The 19,442-nt window shown below is 44.6% G+C and overlaps 1 protein-coding gene across 1 annotated transcript; it reads left to right on the forward strand.

Annotated features, from left to right (window-relative positions):
- Utp11 (UTP11 small subunit processome component) lies at positions 1–11,884 on the forward strand. The gene is made up of 8 exons (XM_042681296.1): positions 1–143; positions 5,141–5,202; positions 6,682–6,784; positions 7,386–7,499; positions 8,045–8,138; positions 8,239–8,369; positions 10,788–10,898; positions 11,616–11,884. Exons 1-8 carry the CDS (start codon positions 81–83, stop codon positions 11,697–11,699), a joined length of 762 nt encoding a protein of 253 aa, XP_042537230.1. The 5' UTR covers positions 1–80; the 3' UTR covers positions 11,700–11,884.
- The last annotated feature ends 7,558 nt before the right edge of the window (positions 11,885–19,442 follow it).

The raw sequence follows: 19,442 nt of genomic DNA on the forward strand, positions 1-19,442 counted from the left end.
CGGAAGCCTAAATCGACGTAGTGGCCCGGGCGGTACGGTAACCTGCATAGTCTTTTGAGATTTTCCAGGAATCTGCGGCCATGGCCGCGGCTTTTCGTAAAGCGGCTAAGTCCCGGCAGCGGGAACACCGAGAGCGAAGCCAGGTAGGATCGCATTGGCCCCACGAGCGCTGGCTGGTGGCCCTTTGAGTTGCTCCCGCCCTGACTCCCTCGCCTCTTCGGCGTCTGGGTCGCGGCCTAGCGTGTTTGCCAAATATGTAATAGACGGAAGTGTTGAGAGTGACGTCCGCGTCGCTGGGAGGCTGCGGGGCCGAGGCTTGGGGCGGCTTTCTGTATAGGAAGAGAGGCTGCCGCCTCCCTCCCCTTCCACGTGGGGACAGATCTACCCTGCAGAGGTTTCAGTGGGTAATTAAGTGAGATGGTGTGTGTCAAGTGCCTGGCCTTGAAGCTGGAATTGGAACCCACACCCGACAGACACTGAGCTCTGCCTGCTGAGTACACCGGTCATTGACTGGACATCAATGTTACTACGTGGTGGGATCAAGTGTGGGATCTGTGGTTCACGAAGATCTGCCATGTTGGGTTTATACCCGTGAAACAGATCCAGAGAGTGACTTGACCATTTACAGATAGAATAAACAGATAGACGATCATTTACAGTCCCTCAATTAAGGCAGGATAGATGGGTGGATATTGGGTTTCCCAGAAGGATGTCTGTGCGAGAAGGTTGAATAGAAATAAGAACGTATGTAGATTCAATTTCTCCACATGACTGTTGTCAGAAATCACGTAATACCTGCTTCAGAAAGGCCCTTATAGACATCTAGTCCTACCTCATTTTAGGTGGGAGCAGCCGCAGATGGATTTGTCTCAAGTTATACAGCTGACTGATGGTATAGAACTAAGACCTCTTGAACACAGTGCAGTCTTTCTGCTTATTAGCATTTATTGTGTACCTGCTATATGCTCAGTGAGAGAACTGGAAGCCACGGTATAATTTGTCATTTTGTATAGTAGGCTATAGGCAGACTAATCTAAAATTAATTATACCTGTTTCACAGGTATAAACCCAATGTGGCAGATCTTCGTGATCCACAGATCCCATACTTGATACCACCACTTAGTAACGTCAATGTCTGGTCAATCTAGGAGTGCTCAACCAAGTGCAGAATGCTTTATTCTCATTACCATTGAACTCAAAAATTTTTCAGAAGTAACTCAGGTTTAACAGATGAGGAAACAAAGGCTTGGACAGGTTGAGTACTTTGGCCAAAGTCATACAGGTAAAGCTGGCAAGGGGCAAAGCAAGAAGTTACAACCAGGTATTTTGAATCCAGAGACTACGAGGAGATCTATAATGATGCAACTTTATAAGAGATGGCACATAAAAGATTCTAAATGTGGAATGTGTGTGGAAAGGGGTTGAGATGATAAGAGAACTTTATTGTAAAATTTGGACTTGGAGAGCAGTTTTGCCTTTTCAAGGCAAAGCCATCACTTGATTGACTGGTTGGGAGAGGTTCTCACTGTGTAGCCCAGGCTGACCTGGGACTTGTTATCCTCTGTCTCAGCCTCCCCATTCCTGGGATTACAGGCAAGAACCACAAGTCTCCACATGAAGGTACATATCTTGAACATTGCAATATATAAGGCACATCCCTACATGCTTTACAAGGTGGTAATATATCCCTGTGAGGTATGATGTTGCCCTGTTTTACAAGTAGGAATCTGATGCTTAAAGAGATTGGTATATCCTGAGCCACTGTTGCAAGAAGATTGAAGTAACAGAGAGGGGCTTTGAAGCCTGGTCATGGCAGTGTCTCCACAGGAATTGAATGTCATTGTAGGAAAGGAGAAGAAAAGGCCATACTGAAAAGTTGGGTGAACACATTGACTATTACATTCCCTGTATATATTCAGGGAATTCCCTGTATGTATTATATATTCAGAACTTTATCCCATTCTTCCTTTAGTGAGGCAGTTGGAGGAGCAACTGAAGAAACCTTATATGGAGGGGATACATATGTAGACTACATAGGCAATATCAGGTTTCCTTCTATAACAACACATGTACATTCATGCAACATGACAGGTCTTAAGATTTTTTGTTAGGAGGGAGGATGAAATCACAGTTTTTTTGTTAGGTAGGAGGATGAAACTCTGGACTTGCGCTCAGGATCTTACCCATGTAGCAGTCCTTTTTGCTGTAGTCATTTTCGAGATAGTCTCTCATTTTGGCCTTGGGTCAGGCTCAGACCTCTTATCTCTCCACCTCCCTTGGAACTGGGATTAGTAGGTGGGAGACAGGGCTTGGAAGGTGGTTCAGTGGTAGAGTGCTTGCCTTGCATGCATGAGGCCCTGGTTCAATTCCTTAGCATCACATAAGCAGAAAAAGCTGGAAGTGGCGCTATGGCTCAAGTGGTAGAGTGTTAGCCTTGAGCTGAAGAGCTGAGGGACAGCGTCCAGGCCTTGGACCAACCTCCCCCCCCAAAAAAAAATAGGTGGGAGTTGCTGTGCCAGAAGATTTTAAGATTTCTGCTTTATGTTCTTTTGACTCTTAAGGTTCATTTCTCTGTCAAACTCCTTTGGCTGTATTTAAAATAAAAGCTGTCTTCTGATGAAGAGGTGTGGAGTTGTGTCTGTTGTGTCTCTTGAAAGAAAAAAGGTGGTAAAGGTGACTGTTAAGAATTCTACCTAAAGCCAGGCACTGGTGGCTCACACCTGAAATCCTAGCTCATCAGGAGGCTGAGATGTAAAGATCACAGTTTAAAACCAGCCCAGGCAGGACAGTCAGTGAGACTTAACTCTGATTAACTACCAGAAAGCTGGAAGTGAAACTGTCTTAAGTTGTAGAGTGATAGTTTTGAGCAAAATAAGCTCAAGGACAGAGAGGTCTCTGTCCTGAGTTCAAGCCCCAGGATCGACACACACACAAAAAGAACTTCACAGGTTTAAATACAGGTTTCAATGGTAGAGAAATGTATGTACTTTCTCAGAATCAAGAATCTTCAGAGCAGAGGAGGATAGAGTCTAATGGAGTGTGTGAGGTCCTGGATTGGCCCAGGCAGAGTGAGTTCTGGAGTTAGAATTGCTATTTCCTGGTTCCATACTCTTGCATAGATAATCTTTATCTGCCTTCTGGAAAATTGATGTAACTCTGTGCTTTGCTTTCTTTTTGTAACTGGGGATTAAATGAGATGGTGTAACATACAAAGTGCATTGCTTTGTAACATGTTCTATTAGGATGATGTAGGCAAAAACAGCTTGCATAGATCCTTATATATAGCACACCCCTAATGAATGGTAGCTTGTAGAAAGGTACTTTAGTCATATACCTCCATGCTTAGTCTGTCTGAGAAAGTACTTTCCATCATTCATGGTTTTCTTCTACCTTGCATTAAATGTACAAGAACAGTACAGTGATCCCTCACCTATTGCTGGAGTTATGTTCCAGAGGGCCCCCCCCCCCCCCCCCATAGGTGAAAATCTGCAAAGTAGCAGCATTATATAGTTACCCCTTGCTGTATTGCAGGTCACTTACTGTTACTTCTCAGATTCTCACCTATGGTGCGCTTCTCTGGAATGTAACTTCTGTGATAGGTGAGGGATCACTAGAGTTTTTTGTTTTTTGTTTTGTTTGGCTAGTCCTGGGGCTTGAACTCAGTGCCTGGGCACTGCCCCAGAGCCCCTTCGTACTCTAGCACTCTACCACTTGAGCCACAGTGCCACTTCCGGCCTTTTCTGTTTATTGAACCCAGGGCTTCAGGCACGCTAGGCAAGCTCCCTACCACTAAGCCACATTCCCAGCCCTATCACAGGTTATTTTAAAAACAAAAAACAAAACAAAACAAAAAAAATGGGCTGGGAATGTGGCTTAGTGGTAGAGAGCTTGCCTAGCATGCATGAAGCCCTGGGTTCAGTTCCTCAATACCACATAAACAGAAAAAGCCAGAAGTGGTGCTGTGGCTCAAGTAGTAGAGTGCTATCCTTGAGCAAAAGACGCTCAGGGACAGTGTCCAGGCCCTGAGTGCAAGCCCCAGGACTGGCAAAAACACAAAACAATCCCCTCTCCCCCCGACCCGTGATAAAGTGAAGCCACAATGTGAACCGTGATTTAGTGAGGGATGGCTGTACATGTGAAATGGATACCTGCCATGTGACATGCCATGTATAGGCTCTGCTACTTAGGGCTCACTGAGCCCTGAGAGCTAAGTACTATTGATTTCCCCTTCCCTTTTCTCTTTTTTTTTTGAGCTGATCCTGGGGCTTGAACACAGGGCCTGGGTACTGTCCCTGAGCCATTTTTGCTCAAGGCTAGCACTTTACCACTTTTTTTTTTTTTTTTTTGGTTGGTCATAAGGTCCGAACTCTGGTCCTGGGTGCTGTCCCTCAGCTCTTCAGCTGAAGGCTAGTGCCCTACCACTTGAGCCACAGCACCACTTCCAGTTTTCTGGTGGTTTATTGGAGATAAGAGTCTCACAGACTTTCCTGCCCAGGCTGGCTTTGTACCGGGATCCTCAGATCTCAGTCTCCTGAGTAGCTAGGATTAGAGGCGTGAGCTGCTGGTACCCATTTTCTCTTCTTGAGACAGAGTAGCTCAGGCTGGCCATCCTCTTGCCTTAGACTTCACCACTCCTGCCCTTACTAATCTCATTTTACAGTTAGGAAATATCAGCTCAGAGATGTTAAGTAACTCGCCCAAGGTTACACTGTGAAGAGGTAAAGCATGGATTTAAACCTAATTCTCCAGATTCTAAATTTAGTTCCCTTACCACATTTGCCTCCTGTTACTATGTTTTTCTCTTGTAGTAGTTTATAAGCCCTTGGATTAACTTGGTAGTAATTTTAGTACAACTGGCAACTGCTTGCTTAGTGCCGAGTCATTGTTGCCTTTCTCTGACCTTAATAGGCCAAGAATCGTACTATGGCAGTGCTTGTGACCTGTCTGGCGCCTACATAGTCCCTCTCATCCTTGGGCAGAGCCCAGTTAGGGGGAGGGGGAAAGGAACATAGTAATGGGTCTGCTCCAAGGACACAGATTTACCCAGCACTGCAGACTTGGTCCCATCAGATGTTAATGTTGATTTGAACATGTTTTTGCTGGAGAAACTAAGGTTAAATTTATTCCTTTTGTTTTATAGCCTGGCTTTCGAAAACATCTTGGTCTTCTGGAGAAAAAGAAAGATTACAAACTTCGTGCAGAGTAAGTCCAGTCTTTTTGGCAGGGGTGCTGCCAAGAAAGCTTACAACTTCTCTGCACTGCAACTGAGGGTCCGTGTCCAACTGGAAAATAATTCATGTCATTGATAAAATGGCCAAAGCTGTGGAAATCTGCTGGATATATTTCTCTTTTCCTAAGCTTCTCTCTAAACTAGCTGCATTATAAATCATTTTTACTGTGTTGCTCCAGATAATTTCCTCTTACTGGTTTTGATTTGCCCTCTTTCTTTGTGTTTGAATCAAATGGTGAATCTTTTTTCTCCCTTTTCTTGAAGTATGAGATAGGATCTAAAGTTCTATTTTTTGAGTCTCTTATATCACTGTGTATGGAATGGAATGAAGAAATATGAAAGATGGATTCATGAGCCTACACGTGGATGATAATGAACTTAGAAAACATTTTAAAAAACAGTTATGCCCCTTTTCTCTTTAGCACTTTATTTGCAAAGGGCTTATAGCTATATGTTTCAGCTGAGGCCCTTCTTATGCTTTTAGCGTAGGTTCCAGAGTTGTGTGGCTATTTTCTTTTCTTTTAGTTTTTTGAAACTAATAGTAATAAGCATGTATTATGACTGGGTGTGTCAGTGTTCTAAGAGATTTACATTTTTTTTTATATTTCTCCAACAACCGTCTGGGGGGTAGGTTACTGATTATACTAATTTTACAGTGATGCTAGGATATAGAACAGTGTACTTACTTCTCCACAGTTACTCAGCTAGAAGTGAATGAGGAACTCAGATTTGAACCTGACAGTGTGGCTTCAGAATCCACCACTCCAGTCATTTGGCTCTGACAGTATGTAGTTTCTCAATCATACTGGATATCTGGTGCTGAAAGTTGTACCAGAACCACATCCAAGGAGAATTGGGGCTTCTTTGGGTGTCCATTGTAATAGAAATGGCACAAAGATTTATGTGGAATAGGAACAGTTCATTCTAGATACGGTTGGGAAAGAAGATAAGGACCCTCCAGAGACACCAGCCTAACTCAGTGGAATATAGATTTCATTTTTGTGTGAACTTTTAGGGTTTTTTTTTTTTGGGTCCAGTCGTGGGGCGGGAACTCTGGGCCTGGGCGCTGTCCCTCAGCTCTTCAGCTCAGGGCTAGTGCTCCACCACTTGAGCCACAGTGCCACTTCCGGCTTTTTTCTTTTTGCTTATGTGGTGCTGAGGAATCGAACCCAGGGCCTCATGCATGCAAGGCAAGAGCTCTGCCACTGAGCCACCTTCCCAGCCCTTTTGTTTTGTTTTTAAGTCAAAGTTTTGCTGTGTAGTCTATTCTGGTGCCTCCAGCTTCTGATTCTCCTTAGTATTCTGAATGCTGCACCATTCCCAGCTTATATCAGCTTTTAAATGCTTGTAAAGTCTTCTCAGTGTGTGTGTGTGTGTGTGTGTGTATATGTGTGTATTTTGTTGCCTTCCATCCCCAGTGAACCTTATGTTAACCTGTTATTTTTTTTAAGTGATTATCATAAAAAACAAGAATTCCTCAAAGCTCTTCGAAAGAAGGCTCTTGAAAAAAATCCAGATGAATTCTATTATAAAATGACGCGAGTTAAGCTCCAGGTGGGTACAAAATGAATGAATTGGTGTTTTGATCCTTAAGTATTTGAAAATAAAGGTGAGGTTGAGAATATGGCTTAGTGGTAGATAGAGTGCTTGCCTGGAATGCATGAAGCACTGGGTTTGCTTCCTCAGTACTACATATATAGAAAAAGCTAACATGATGCTGTGGCTCAAGTGGTAGGGTGCTAGCCTTGAGCAAAAAGAAGTTTAAGGACAGTGCCCAGGCCCTGAGTTCAGGCCCCAGGACTAGTGAAAAAGAAAAAAAAAGAAAAGAAAGGTGAGGGAAATGATGGGAGGAAGGATCCTTGGTTTAAATTTAGCTCTTTTGCAGTTGGTCCAGGTGCTGTTGTCCAAGGCAGAACTGTCTCTTCTTGAACAGTATGCATTCCTGCTTCTGTGTGCACATTGTCTTACACTTGTAGTTTGCTGAGAGTAGGTGATTAGAGGGGATGCAGTGAATGTACATCTTAGAAGCCCTTTGCCTTGAGTTACTGTTCTTGAGGCAGCATTGAGTTGTACTTCTTCTAAACATGAACTATGTCAATAACATATTAATGATCATATTCTAATAGGGAATGTATTTTTAAAATTTGGATTTTAGGATGGAGTTCATATTATTAAGGAGACTAAGGAAGAAGTAACTCCAGAACAGCTCAAGCTGATGAGAACACAGGATGTCAAATACATAGAAATGAAAAGGCTTGCGGAAGCTAAGGTAACAATTAACTCTTGGTTCTGATGTATGAAAGGAAAGAAATCCATTAATCTCAAGTTACCAATTGATTTCTTCTGGCATTTACAGTCTTACAGTATGCTTTATTGGGTAAAGGGTATGGCTTACATGGTAGAGTGCCTGCCTACAGTGTACTTGATTGTAATAAGATTTAGAAGTAAACTTATAGAGAGTAGAGTTCAGATTTAAGAATGAGACAGGTTCTGACTCTGCCATTTGTAAGTCCCAAGGCTGTAGGTAAATTAAGGCTGTAGGTAAATTAAGGCTGTTTGTTCATTCCTATTTTATACAACTGTTGCAAAGATTGAGTTCTGTAGAATGTCTAGCCTGGTGTATGATAAATTGGTTGGTGCTTGATAAATTTTGGTTCTCTCCTTTTGAAGAGTGAAATGAATTATTGATTAAGTTATCAATAATAATAATAATAACAGTAATAATATAATGTAAAATGTTCTAAGCTTTTGTAAATTTGTATCTGAGATTGCAGAAGAACCCAATTTAAAGAAAGGCCATATTCTGTATTCTAGAAAATTGAAAGACTAAAATCAGAGCTCCATCTGCTGGATTTCCAGGGGAAGCAACAAAATAAGCATGTGTTCTTTTTTGATACCAAAAAGGAAGGTATGAAATGTTTGAAGACTTTTGGGACAACCTACCATATTACTATTGTGGTCCAGTGTTAGAGATGGATGATTTTTTTAAGGATTGTCTTGAATTTTAGTTGCACAGTTTGATATTGCTACTCACCTGCAAACAGCCCCGGAACTAGTCGACAGAGTATTTAATAGACCCAGGATAGAGACCTTGCAGAAGGAAAAAGTGAAAGGAGTTACCCATGAGACTCGACTTAAGGTAATTTCCCCCATTTTGCTCAGATGGGAGTTTGGGACAATCTTGAGTCTTTTATTGGTTTTTATTTTTTATTTTCCTTGGTCACTACCTTAGCATTGTGGAAGGATTTGATGATTGAAGTGAAAGTGGGGAAGGGTTCCTTAGAATCTAAGGCTGGAGAACGTGTGACCCTAATCAATGGTCAGGAGCTTAGATTCTTGGTTTGAATTCAACCCTGATCCTGTGTCCTGTGCTCTGTGCTCTGTGTTCTATGCTGTGTGTGTGTGTGTGTGTGTGTGTGTGTGTGTGTGTGTGTGTGTGTGTGTGTGTGTGTGTGTGTGTGTGTGTGTGTGTGTGTGTGTGTGTGTGTGTGTGTGTGTGTGTGTTTTGTGCGTTTTGTGCCGGTCGTGGGGTTTGAACTCAGGGCCTGGACACTGTCCATGAACTTTTTTGCTCAAGGGTAACACTACCATTTGAACCACAGCTCTATTTATAGCTTTTTAGTGTTTAATTGGAAATAATACTCTCAGAGACTTTCCTGGCTGGGCTGGCTTCTGAGGTGCTCGGATCTCAGCCTCTTGAGTTGCTAAGTTATAAGCCTGAGCCACCAGTGCCCACCAGTCACCAACATTTTTAAAATGCAGATTAAGGCGGGAGCATTGACATTTCAGGTATGTAGTATCCAGTGTTTGATGCTGAACCTTTAGCAGTGCATACACATATTAGGAGGTCCTTCATATTATGTATTTGTAATCAGAATTTTATATTGACTTTTCTTTATGGTACTTTCTATTATTTAACTAGGTCGTAAAGCAGATACGCTTTTCCCCAAAGCCTTCTGGAGTTGAACTCTCACTTCTGACTGATTCATTTGAAAAAAAAAAAAAAAAATGCTGTCAATGTGTTTCAAGCAGACAGCTGTTCTGTTTTGATTTGAATCATTTACACTGCATCAGTTTTGCTTCCAATGTTTAATTTCACAGCAGTTTTCTCTCGCTCAGAGGCAGCTAAACTTGCTTTAGTAATATAAATACCCCTAATTAGTTTGACTATATTGGGTAATCCCATAAATTTGACAGTCTGTGCAATAAAGTGAAAACAAAAGCTGTCTGAAACCACTGCTGTGAGACTATGCTAGAATGGGTGAGTCGTTGGAAGTCTGGAGCCCAGTAATATTCCTCTTTATGAAGATAACACTTCCAGCTGAGGAGCCAGCTGACTAGTGTTCTTGTGATAACCCTGTTTGTCAATTAGTTGTATTTTCAATTAGCTGTGTTGCTGACACTTCCCAAGTGTGGTGGTAGTTCTTAAAGAGACTAGTATTCCAAACACATGTGAAGAATAGTTCACTATCACAGTTCTTAGAAGTTATGAAGGTTTAGATCTTGACATTTTTGTCTGGTATTGTTTTGTTCAGATTTTGTTATGAGATTGCTTGTGGGTGGATTGCAAGTCTGGAACTTGGAGTGGGTGAACAATCCATGAATGGGCTTTAGGAGATCTATGAACACTCACCTCCCACATTGAAATTTTGTGCAAATATGTATAACAGGTTGAGCACTCTTAACTTAAAATGCTCCAGAATTGGAAACTTTTTGAGTGCTGACGTGATGCCACAAGTGGAAAATTCCATACTTGATTTCATATGGGTCACAGTCAGAATTCAGGTATACTGAAAATGTACCAGATTATCTTCATGCTGTATAGGAAACTTTGCTTTCAGATACCTTGGGTCTCGTGCCCAAGATATGTGTTATATACATGCAAATATTCCAAAACCCCCAAAATTCAAAATCCATAGCACTCTGATCCCAAGCATTTTGGATAAGGGATATGTAACGTGCCATGCTATCTCAAGAAAAATCCAATGTTTCATCAGTTTCTCAGAGGTTTATGATTCCCCCAAACTGAAGGAACCAGTGGCCTCTGAGGTATTAGCATAGAGTATTCTCAGGTCAGCTCCTGTGAAAAAAAATCCTTTTGCCATCATGGCCAATGGCCTTTCTTTGCTCCCTGCTCACTTTGTATAGGATTTCCAGTACATTGCTGCTATCATCTCAGGTAATTGAGGTGGTCACACAGAGATTGAAAAAGCTTAGCATAGCATAGCAATGGGAAAATACTTGGTTTAGGGGAACCAGGACAGTCCTCACTGCTATATGTCCTTTGGGCTGTTATTTTTCTTCTCTAGACCTCATTCTACATTTGCAAAATGAAAAGTTTCAGTAAGGTAGTCTGCAAGATTCCTTTCAGGTATAGAATGTGATGTTTCTAGAGTTGCCAACTTTATAGTAAAGACATTGTGTTAATTCTGGAATAAGGAAGGGAGTCTATAAAACCATTTATGCATTTGGGTTTCATTTGTAACCTAAGAGCCAGTTTCTTGTTAATTTTTGCCTGTTAATTATTTTGCTTAAAATATATGTGTTTCTTCTCTAGCGGATAGCTAAAGAAAGGCAAAAGCAGTATAACTGCTTGATGCAGCGGATTGAACGAGAGAAGAAAATGTTCATTATTTCTCAGAAAATACAAACACGCAAAGATCTTATGGTGAGTACAGAGAGCCTTTGGCACAACTCCCTCTCCCTCTCTCTCCTTGTAAAGGTCTTAACTGAGACTGAATTTCAGCTGTGTGTAAATCAAGCCCAGTGAAAATGTCTGCTCCTCAGGGGCAGTGGTTTGAGCCAGTGTTTCTTGCTCTGACAGTGTGGAAATGTTCCTTGATTAAGAAGGTAATAAGGGGGTTATTAGTCAGTGCCTTGGAACAGCAAAGGGTAGGATCGGGTAGCATATGAACTTTATAGCTTATGAGCAGCTCCTGTAACATTTAAACAGGTTAACAAAACAGTGCATGTCACTCATTGGTGTTTAAAAATAGACAACATTGTGTAGTTAAATAGCAGAGCTAAGGAATAGAAGATGCCTCTTTCATATTATTACTCTTCTAAATGTCAAATTCTTTAGCCTTGCAGATCATTGAGGTCAGTCTTTCTCAACTGGGGTTCCGTGAGAGAATGAGAATTAGAATTTTAAATGCAACAGTTATTTGAGCACTCCTCTAGGTGCTTCCTACATAGCCAGTACAGTACTGTCTGGATGCTTGGAGGAAGGTCACTCATTGCATACGGTGGATGCCCAGGGCAGAAGGGCTCCATGCCTTCACTACTTTGAGGGATGTCTTAGAGGCTTTTTCTGAGGAAGCTTTTCAGTTTTCCTGTTTCATAAGCCTTCTCTTTCTGTTTACTGATCATCTTTTTATTCTTACAGGATAAAACTCAGAAGGTGAAGGTGAAGAAAGAAACAGTAAACTCCCCAGCTATTTATAGATTTCAGCATTGTCGAAAACGTTGAAGTGTTATAAAATAGCCCTATCATTCCATATCAACAATACGTTGTTTTTGAAGTATGAATGGTTCTATTGGTCCAGATGTGTGGGTTTTCTGTTTGTGAGCATGGTTTCTTGTCAGTCTGGTAGTGGATGCCTTTCTATGAACATTAAAGTAACTTCCTCCATGGCATTGTTGTGGATTATGAAATCAGTCTTGTTTTTGTGTATGGTACTTAAAGTTTTTAAAATTCATTTTTAATTCCAATACTTACACTAGAACAAATATTTATTGAATTCTAGGAACTAGAATGATGAGCTGAACAACTACTATGTACAATTTCTTCCAGTTATAAAGCTGGGCAATCAGGTTTTGTTTATATTTTTGTTTATCTAGTTGTAATTACAGTATATTTTATAACCTAGTTTTTTGTTTTTTTGGGTCCGGTCATGGGGCCTGAACTCTGGGCTGGGCGCTGTCCCTCAGCTCTTCAGCTCAAGGCTAGCACTCTACCACTTGAGCCACAGCGCCACTTCCGAATTTTTTCTTTTTTGCTTATGTGGTGCTGAGGAATCGAACCCAGGGCCTCATGCATGCAAGGCAAGTGCTCTACCACTGAGCCACATTCCCAGCCCCTATAACCTAGTTTTTAATTAGACCAGCTCTTTTCCATTGTGATACATCTCTGACAGGTTTTTTTTTTTTTTTTTTGTCGGTTGTGGGGTTTGAACTCTGGGCTTGAATACTGCCCCTGGGCTCTTCAGCTCAAGGCAAATATTCTACCACTTGAGCCACAGTGCCACTTCTGGTTTTCTGGTGGTTTATTGGAGATAAGAGTCTTATGGACTTTCCTGCCTGGGCTGGGTTTGAGCCGTGATCCTCAGATCTCAGCCTCCTGAGTAGCTAGGATTATAGTCGTGAGCCACCAACGCCTGGCTATCTCTGACTTTTTCAAAAGTAATATATACTTACAGTAAAAATTAAAATAAGTATTTTTAGTAATTAGTGTTTTAGTCAATGGGTAGACTGATTTTGTTGCCATTTACTCAGGTACCTTTATCCAAGGATAATTTATTTTCTTACACTTTTTTTTCTCTTTTTGGTGGTACTGGGGTTTGAATGAGGACTTGCAATTTGCTAGGCTGGTGCTCTATCACTTAGCTATAGCTCCAACCTAGTTCGTAGTTGCCTGTTTTGGAGATGGCACCTAGTGAACTTTTATGCCCAGGCTGGCTTCAAACGGTAATCTTTTTGGTCTCTGCCTCCTGAGTAGAGTTACAGGTATGAGTCACGGTGCTCGACTTTTTCTTTTACATCTGAAGATAGAAACTCAAAGAACTAGGAACACACAGGACATATCTATTTTATCAATGAAGCAGACAGCAAAACAGAATAGAGACTGGGCACCAGTGGCTTACATCTGTAAGCCTATTACTCAGGAGGTTGAAGTCTGAGGATCATTGTTTGAAGCCAGTCCAGACAGGAAATTCTGAGACTCTTACCAGCAAAAATCCAGAAGTGGAGGTGTTGTTCAGATGACAGAGCCATCCTTGAGTGACAAAAACCAAGTAAAAGTATGAGGCCTGAATTCAAGACCCAGTACCAAAAAAAAAAAAAAAAAAAAAAACAGAACAGAACACTTTCTGCCAACTGCTAATTCCAAGGTATAAATGGCTTCACTTGAAAATACAGATCCCAGGCTCTACTGGGCTGCTTCCTTCTCTTCCCAGGGTTCCACCCTTCCTCTCTTTACCCTTATAGGGATAGTAAGTCAAGACCAGTCAGAACAGGACTGAGCATGCTTAGAGCAAGTATGGGAGAACAGGGAACAGGGTTCTGGGAAGCTTGCTCACACCTCACCCTCTGGAGGAGGAACAGCCTTGCGTGGATTTGAGAGTTTCTTTTGGAAAAAAATTAGTGTTAATACTTAAGAAGTGCTTATGACTGCTAGGTTCCTGTGTAAAACTTAGAATAAAATCCTGTTTCTTAAGGATGGTACATTGTCTTCATATCTAGAGCCCTGAAAATAAAGGCCAGGGGAGCAGTAATGAGCAGCTTTTACTTTGAAGAAGGAGTTGCACTCCATTCTGGTGAGGTACCTGAGCACAGCCAATGCTAATTGGAGTTCCAGACTCATCACAAGGATGTTAGACAGGGCCTGGAAGGTTCCAAGAAGCCAGAGTGAAAGGGAAGGTTGAGGCTTTCCGAGTGGTTTGCAAAAGTGGTTCACAGTCTGTCTTAGATGCCAAGGAATAATGTGTTTGGGGATCCGCAGCTGGGTACTACTGCTCTGGCTCTTGCCATTGCTGGATGGGGAGGTGAGAGGATTGGGAATATGGTTGAGTGCCTTCTCATGAAGTGTACATCTACTAAAAGATGCACTTCATAGGCTCTCACATTCATGGATGCACAAGGCACCAATAACTAGGGCATCATAAACAGATATGGGCATACCTACACATCTGGCATGTGGACACAAATGGAGAGGATGTGCACACCAAAAGTAGCTAGAAACAAGTTTCAGGCTGAAGGTAGAAGCAAGAGAATAAGGCTAGGTGTCCTGAATTGCTTTTTTTTTTTTTATTTTTGGGTCCGGTACTGGGGCCTGAACTCTGGGCCTGGGCACTGTCCCTCAGCTCTTCAGCTTAAGGCTAACGCTCTACCACTTGAGCCACAAAGCCACTTGCGGCTTTTTTCTTTATGTGGTGCTGAGGAATCGAACCCAGGGCCTCATGCATGCAAGGCAAGTGCTCTACCACTGCGCCACCTTCCCAGCCCTCCTGAATTGCTTTGACACGAAGAGCTACGTCAGGCCCAAGGGTTCTAAGTAATACTTGACAGGCTTTACCTCAAGGGTTCTGAGAATAGAGCTTTGATGCTTTGGTTCAATGGCACCCTAGATTCCTGGGTCATTGGAGAGAGTTTTCTTAGTGCTTACCTTCCTAGACTTGGGGTGGTTTGGGTCATTCGTGGCATATAACTGGCTGTGCCAAGGCTATGGACAACCTGCCCAAGTGGAAAGCTTCTCTTGGGTTGGTGTTGGCTCAGGGCTCCTTGCATAAGCCAAGTCTCCAAAGCACAGTTCCATGAACTATGTGGGGCTCATGGAACCCCGGGAACTGCCCAAGAGAATGTACTTGGCTCAGTATTTTGTTCATGGTCAGTTTTGGGCCTTTTTGACCAAGCAGGACAGTATGTCAAGCCCTCAGTGTGTTGAATAGGACAAGAATCTATTCCATAGACGGAACTGGTTCCTGGTGACAGGCTGGGAAAGGCCCCAGCAGGTGGAGCTGCTGCCCCTTCCCTGGGCTGGTTCTCATGAAAAGCTGGTGTTCACCTACTGTGGTAGGTACACTGTGTTGTCTGAAGCTTTGGGTACTTGGTATCATTTAAAAAAAAATTTGTTTTACTCTTGATAATACTGGGGTTGAACTCAGGACCTTGTGCTTACTAGGCAGGTGCTTTATCCTTGAACCACATCCCCAGCTAATTTGCTTTAGTTATTTTTCATGCAGGGTCTTGGTTTTGTCCTGGGACCAGCCTGGACCACAAACTTCCTCACCTGTGTCTTCTGCTGTGGCTGGAATCATACACATGCACCACCATAACCAACTTTACTTTTTGTTTTTGTTTTTTGTTTTTGTTGGTCATGAGGCTTGAACTCTGGGCCTGGGCACTATCCCTCAGCTCTTCAGCTCAAGACTACCAACTTTACTTTTTGAAATGAAGGGAGGGAGTCTCACTTTTTGTTCTGGTTGGCCTCAAACTATGATCTTCTCAATCTGCTTCCTGAGTTGCTGGGGTTATAAGTGTAAGCTACCAAGGCAGCCTTGAGGGAAAGCCCCTGGTGAAGAAAAGTTTGCTACTCCCAAGTGTGAGTAATGTGACTTTGCCTTCCTGTGTCTGGTGAGGATGGTGTAGGGAGTATTAGTCTTTTTCAGAGCAGTGTCAGAGCCTCAGTTTCCCTAAAGGTGATTCTGCAGGACGTGGTAAGGGTTGCTTCCATGCAGTGTGGAGTATGGCTTGTTCTCTCCCTGTGCTGCTTACTGGCTGTGGGTCACCAAACAATTAGAGCTGCACGTCTTCCAGCAGGGAAGGCAGCCAACAGATGCAGGCTGCTGCTCCTGCCTGTGGGGGCTGGCGGGGCCAGGGCCTGTTGGGACTTGAAGCAGTGAGGCAAGTAGGTGTGTGGTGCTGGGCTCCTTCCTCCTCAAGCCCTCAGCTTGCCAGTTCCCGGAGCCTCATGCACTAGGTGTTAGGGAAGGGCGGGTGGAACCTTGGGTGGGAGTCCTGGCCTGAAGCAGATAGCCAGTGGTGGAATTGGGGGTGGACCTGAAATTCCATCCTGAGTTGAGCTGGCAGGTTTCTTGGGCTTGTGTAGCTGCCTTCTAGGGTCAAAGGGTGCGCTCTTCTCTCTCTTGCTGCCAGGTCATGGAGCCTCCCTGCTGGCAGGACTCCCACCAGCTCCTGGGTCTACCAGAATGTGTAGGGAAGGATGAGAACAGCTGTGAGACATGGAGCAGCAGAGCTGCTCCCAAGCCCATGACTGAGCGTGTGGCTCGGTGGGAGAGCACTTAGGAAGCATGTGCAAGGCTCTGGGTTCAGTCCCCAGCGTTGCCAATAACTAAATAGATAAATAGATAAAAGTATACTGAAGTCCATTTCTGAGACTTAGGAAACTAGAAGAGGCTGCCCAGTTCATGTTTGTGCTTGTTTTTCTAAACTACCCTGGTCAGAGGAAAAATATCCTGTTTCTTAAGATGTCTTAATAAGGAATCTCCCTGCTCCATGTTCCTGGTCTATCCTCATGACATTTGGGAGGCCCTGTCACAGCTGTGTCAGCTCTCCTAGTCCACTTTCCTCCATGGCTTTAGTAACAGAGCGATGACTGTTTCCTTTCACGGTGAGTCTGGAGCCCTCTATTTCTGTGACGTGGCAAGAGTCTGGTCCAGAACAGAGCTAAGGACCTGTCTACTTCTAGGCAGGGCACTGCTATGTTTGGGAGTAGGAGAATGGTGGGAAAGAAGCCCTTTCCTGTCCCCTATCTGTCACGATGGCCATGCTCAGATTGGAAGTGTTAATGAAACCAGTGCCTAGAGGCAGCTCCCTGTCCGGCCCCTCCCACCCCCTGAACCTGCCTGACTCATTTACAGCTTTCTCCCAGTACCCCAAAGCCTTCTCTGTAAGGTGACAAATGTGGGGGGTTGGTTTCAGGTTTCAGGTTTTCACTTACTGGGTGGAAAAAAAAAAAAAAAAGTGAAAGCCTTTCCATTCCAAAAAAACCCCCAGCTTGTACAGCAGAAACAACTTGTCCTGAAACTGTTAAAATCCCCCTCATCTTTTCATCTGCTCAGTCACTGGGACTAGAGTCTGGAGGGTTAAGAGGAAGGGTCTGGAGCCAGTCTGTACTAAGGAAATCCCCTTTGGAGGTGGCAACTCCTACCTTCCTGCAGGAAGGACCTTTTTAGGCCCCCTATGGTCTCCAGTGCCCAGTGGGATGGGACAGTCAGCTCAGGGAGAACAGTAAGGAACTGCCAGTTCCCTAGCTAATTTGATCCCAGGGAGTCTGGGACAAGTGTCCCTCCCTTAGAAAGAACTCTTTAGGTAGAGTGGTAGGTAGGGAAATACAGGATCCATCTGGCACATGAAGGCTGGGGGTAGTACCCCCTCCTGTTACTGGCTGGTAGCATTATAAGCCACCCCCTGCCAGGGGCAGATGGTCTTCCCAGCAGATGGAGACTAGGCCAGCAGTGGCTGGATGGGCTATCTAGTGTCAGCCTGGCCTCCGGCTAATCAGACAACCAGAGGGGCAGTGACAAGGCTGAATGTGTATAGAAGTCCTGGCCTTATTAGGCCATTCTGGGAGAGAGGTAAAGAGGAGACCCCAGAGGGGAACCAGTGATCTTGGGGACACATTTCAGTTTGCTGTGTAGGGGTGGCAGGTGCTTGGGGTCCTAACACTGCTTTCCTATCTAGGATCCTGGTGTCGTCCAGTTCTCCACAGAAGGGGATAGTCTCCAAGGTAGGAGCCTCTGTTGGGGGCTGCAGCCTGGCCTGCTAGATACAGACCCCTTTCAGGTCTCCAGGGCTGGGCCTGGGCAGCAGCTCCTCCCAGAGGACACGCCCGTTTATTATGCGCCCCTGCTCCCTCACCACTCCGCCAGGCAGCGGCCTTCATTAGCGGAGGAGCTGGGGTCTGTTTTGGCTGCCTCATCAGCATCAGTGAACTGCGTCCCTGCGAGATTTGATACAATTTAATTAACCTAATTAAAAGCTCTGATTGCAGAGATGATTGGGGTAGCGCCAGCAGCGACTGCATATTTATAATGAGCTGCAAGGTGTGGGACTGCAGCCAAACGCCACGCATCTTAATGAGCGGGAGCCGGGAGCCAGGGAGCGGGAGCGGGAACGTTTATTTTTGGCAACAATGCCCAGTTCCTCCCTGCCAGGGAGTCAGAGACCCAGGGAGCAGAGAGGGACCTGCCCGGTGTGCTCTTCCATACAAGGTGGAAGCAGAAACGTGTGCTTTCTGCACATTCATGAGCCTTTGAATCCCTCTAGGAACACTGTAGAAAGTAGGGGGCTGGGACCCCAGCAATTCATTTTTCCTGCCTCTGCTTTTGGAACCATGAGCCTGCCCACCTGAGGACATGGGGACCAGCAGAAACACCTCACTTCGAAGTTTCAGGATTCCTGTCCTTCTCTCAAATTTACCCAAGTAGAGGCAGAGATTGAGAGGACTAAGGCCCAGAGGTTGAGTGGGAGTTCAAAAAGGGAGTCCCCAGTGTTCAAGAGTCTCAGGTGAGGATCCTGAGCCTGCGGAAAGCAGGAGAAACAGTGGAGAGGACCTCCCTGCTCATTCTAGAAGCTGAGGTCCCATCTGGGATCATCTCCCCTGGAGTCCTCTCCCACTACCTCTGTCTAGGGAGTCTTCATTTATCTGACTCAGCGCTTCCCTTTAAATCACATCTAATAATATCCAGAGTCAGAGCTGAGACAGAGACGCTGTGGCTGAAGGAGCACCAGTGAGAAGGGGCATGCTGCCCCCAGGTGTCAAGGGATGGGGGGGGTCTCAAGGGTGGCAAGAATGAGGGCTGGGCTCTGAGGTGGGGAAGAAATGAGGAGCAGCCTCCCAGGCCCCTGCCCCCCATTCCTGCTCTAGAGCTTGTGTAGGTCATGAGCTCAGCCAGGCTGGCCCAGCCCCCCCAGTGTTTTGAGCACTGCCAGGACAAGATGAGATTTGTCCCCAGCCCACCTTGCAGAGTTGCAGCTGTTTAGCTCCCTTATCAATCTTCTCTGTGGGTTTAATCATCTCTCTGTCATCCTGCTGGGGCAGCCCTCCCCTTACTGGAGCCCCCAGAGGGGCTGGAGCTTCTCAGCCCTGCTCTCTCCAGGCCCCCTCCCCCAGGCACAGACGTCTTCCCTCTGCTGATTCCCTGGTTGGAGACAGAGGGTGGTCCAGAATGGCTCTGCCCCAAGTCTCAGTGGCCGGGACCAGGTGTGATGTCCTTATTTCTGTAAGATATAAATGAGATTTAGGTCCCCATTTGACTCTGTTCCAGGCTCCGGAGAAGAGGGCTTAGAGGCTGTCCATGAGGGCCTTTAGTCCAGACAGAGAAGATTCTTTGTACAGGTATGGCACAGGCTAGCCCCTTGGGTGTGTGTGCCAACCAGTCCTGGCTTCCTTTCCTGGGTGGGTCCTGTGGGATTCAGGAGCCTGTGGGCAGGAGCCGTAAGCCCACAGCTTTGTGAGCATCTTGGAAAAGGG

This window comes from Dipodomys spectabilis, unplaced genomic scaffold (assembly GCF_019054845.1).
Source record: "Dipodomys spectabilis isolate Male_0828 unplaced genomic scaffold, ASM1905484v1 ptg000002l, whole genome shotgun sequence".
Classification (NCBI taxonomy): Eukaryota; Metazoa; Chordata; class Mammalia; order Rodentia; family Heteromyidae; genus Dipodomys; species Dipodomys spectabilis.

Bases quoted from the DNA above. Each gene is read 5' to 3' on its own strand.
- Utp11 (XM_042681296.1), top strand. From the start codon at position 81: ATGGCCGCGGCTTTTCGTAAAGCGGCTAAGTCCCGGCAGCGGGAACAC. The intron at 6,785-7,385 runs GTGGGTACAAAA...TTTGGATTTTAG, and splicing joins TGACGCGAGTTAAGCTCCAG to GATGGAGTTCATATTATTAA. The intron at 10,899-11,615 runs GTGAGTACAGAG...TTATTCTTACAG, and splicing joins AAACACGCAAAGATCTTATG to GATAAAACTCAGAAGGTGAA.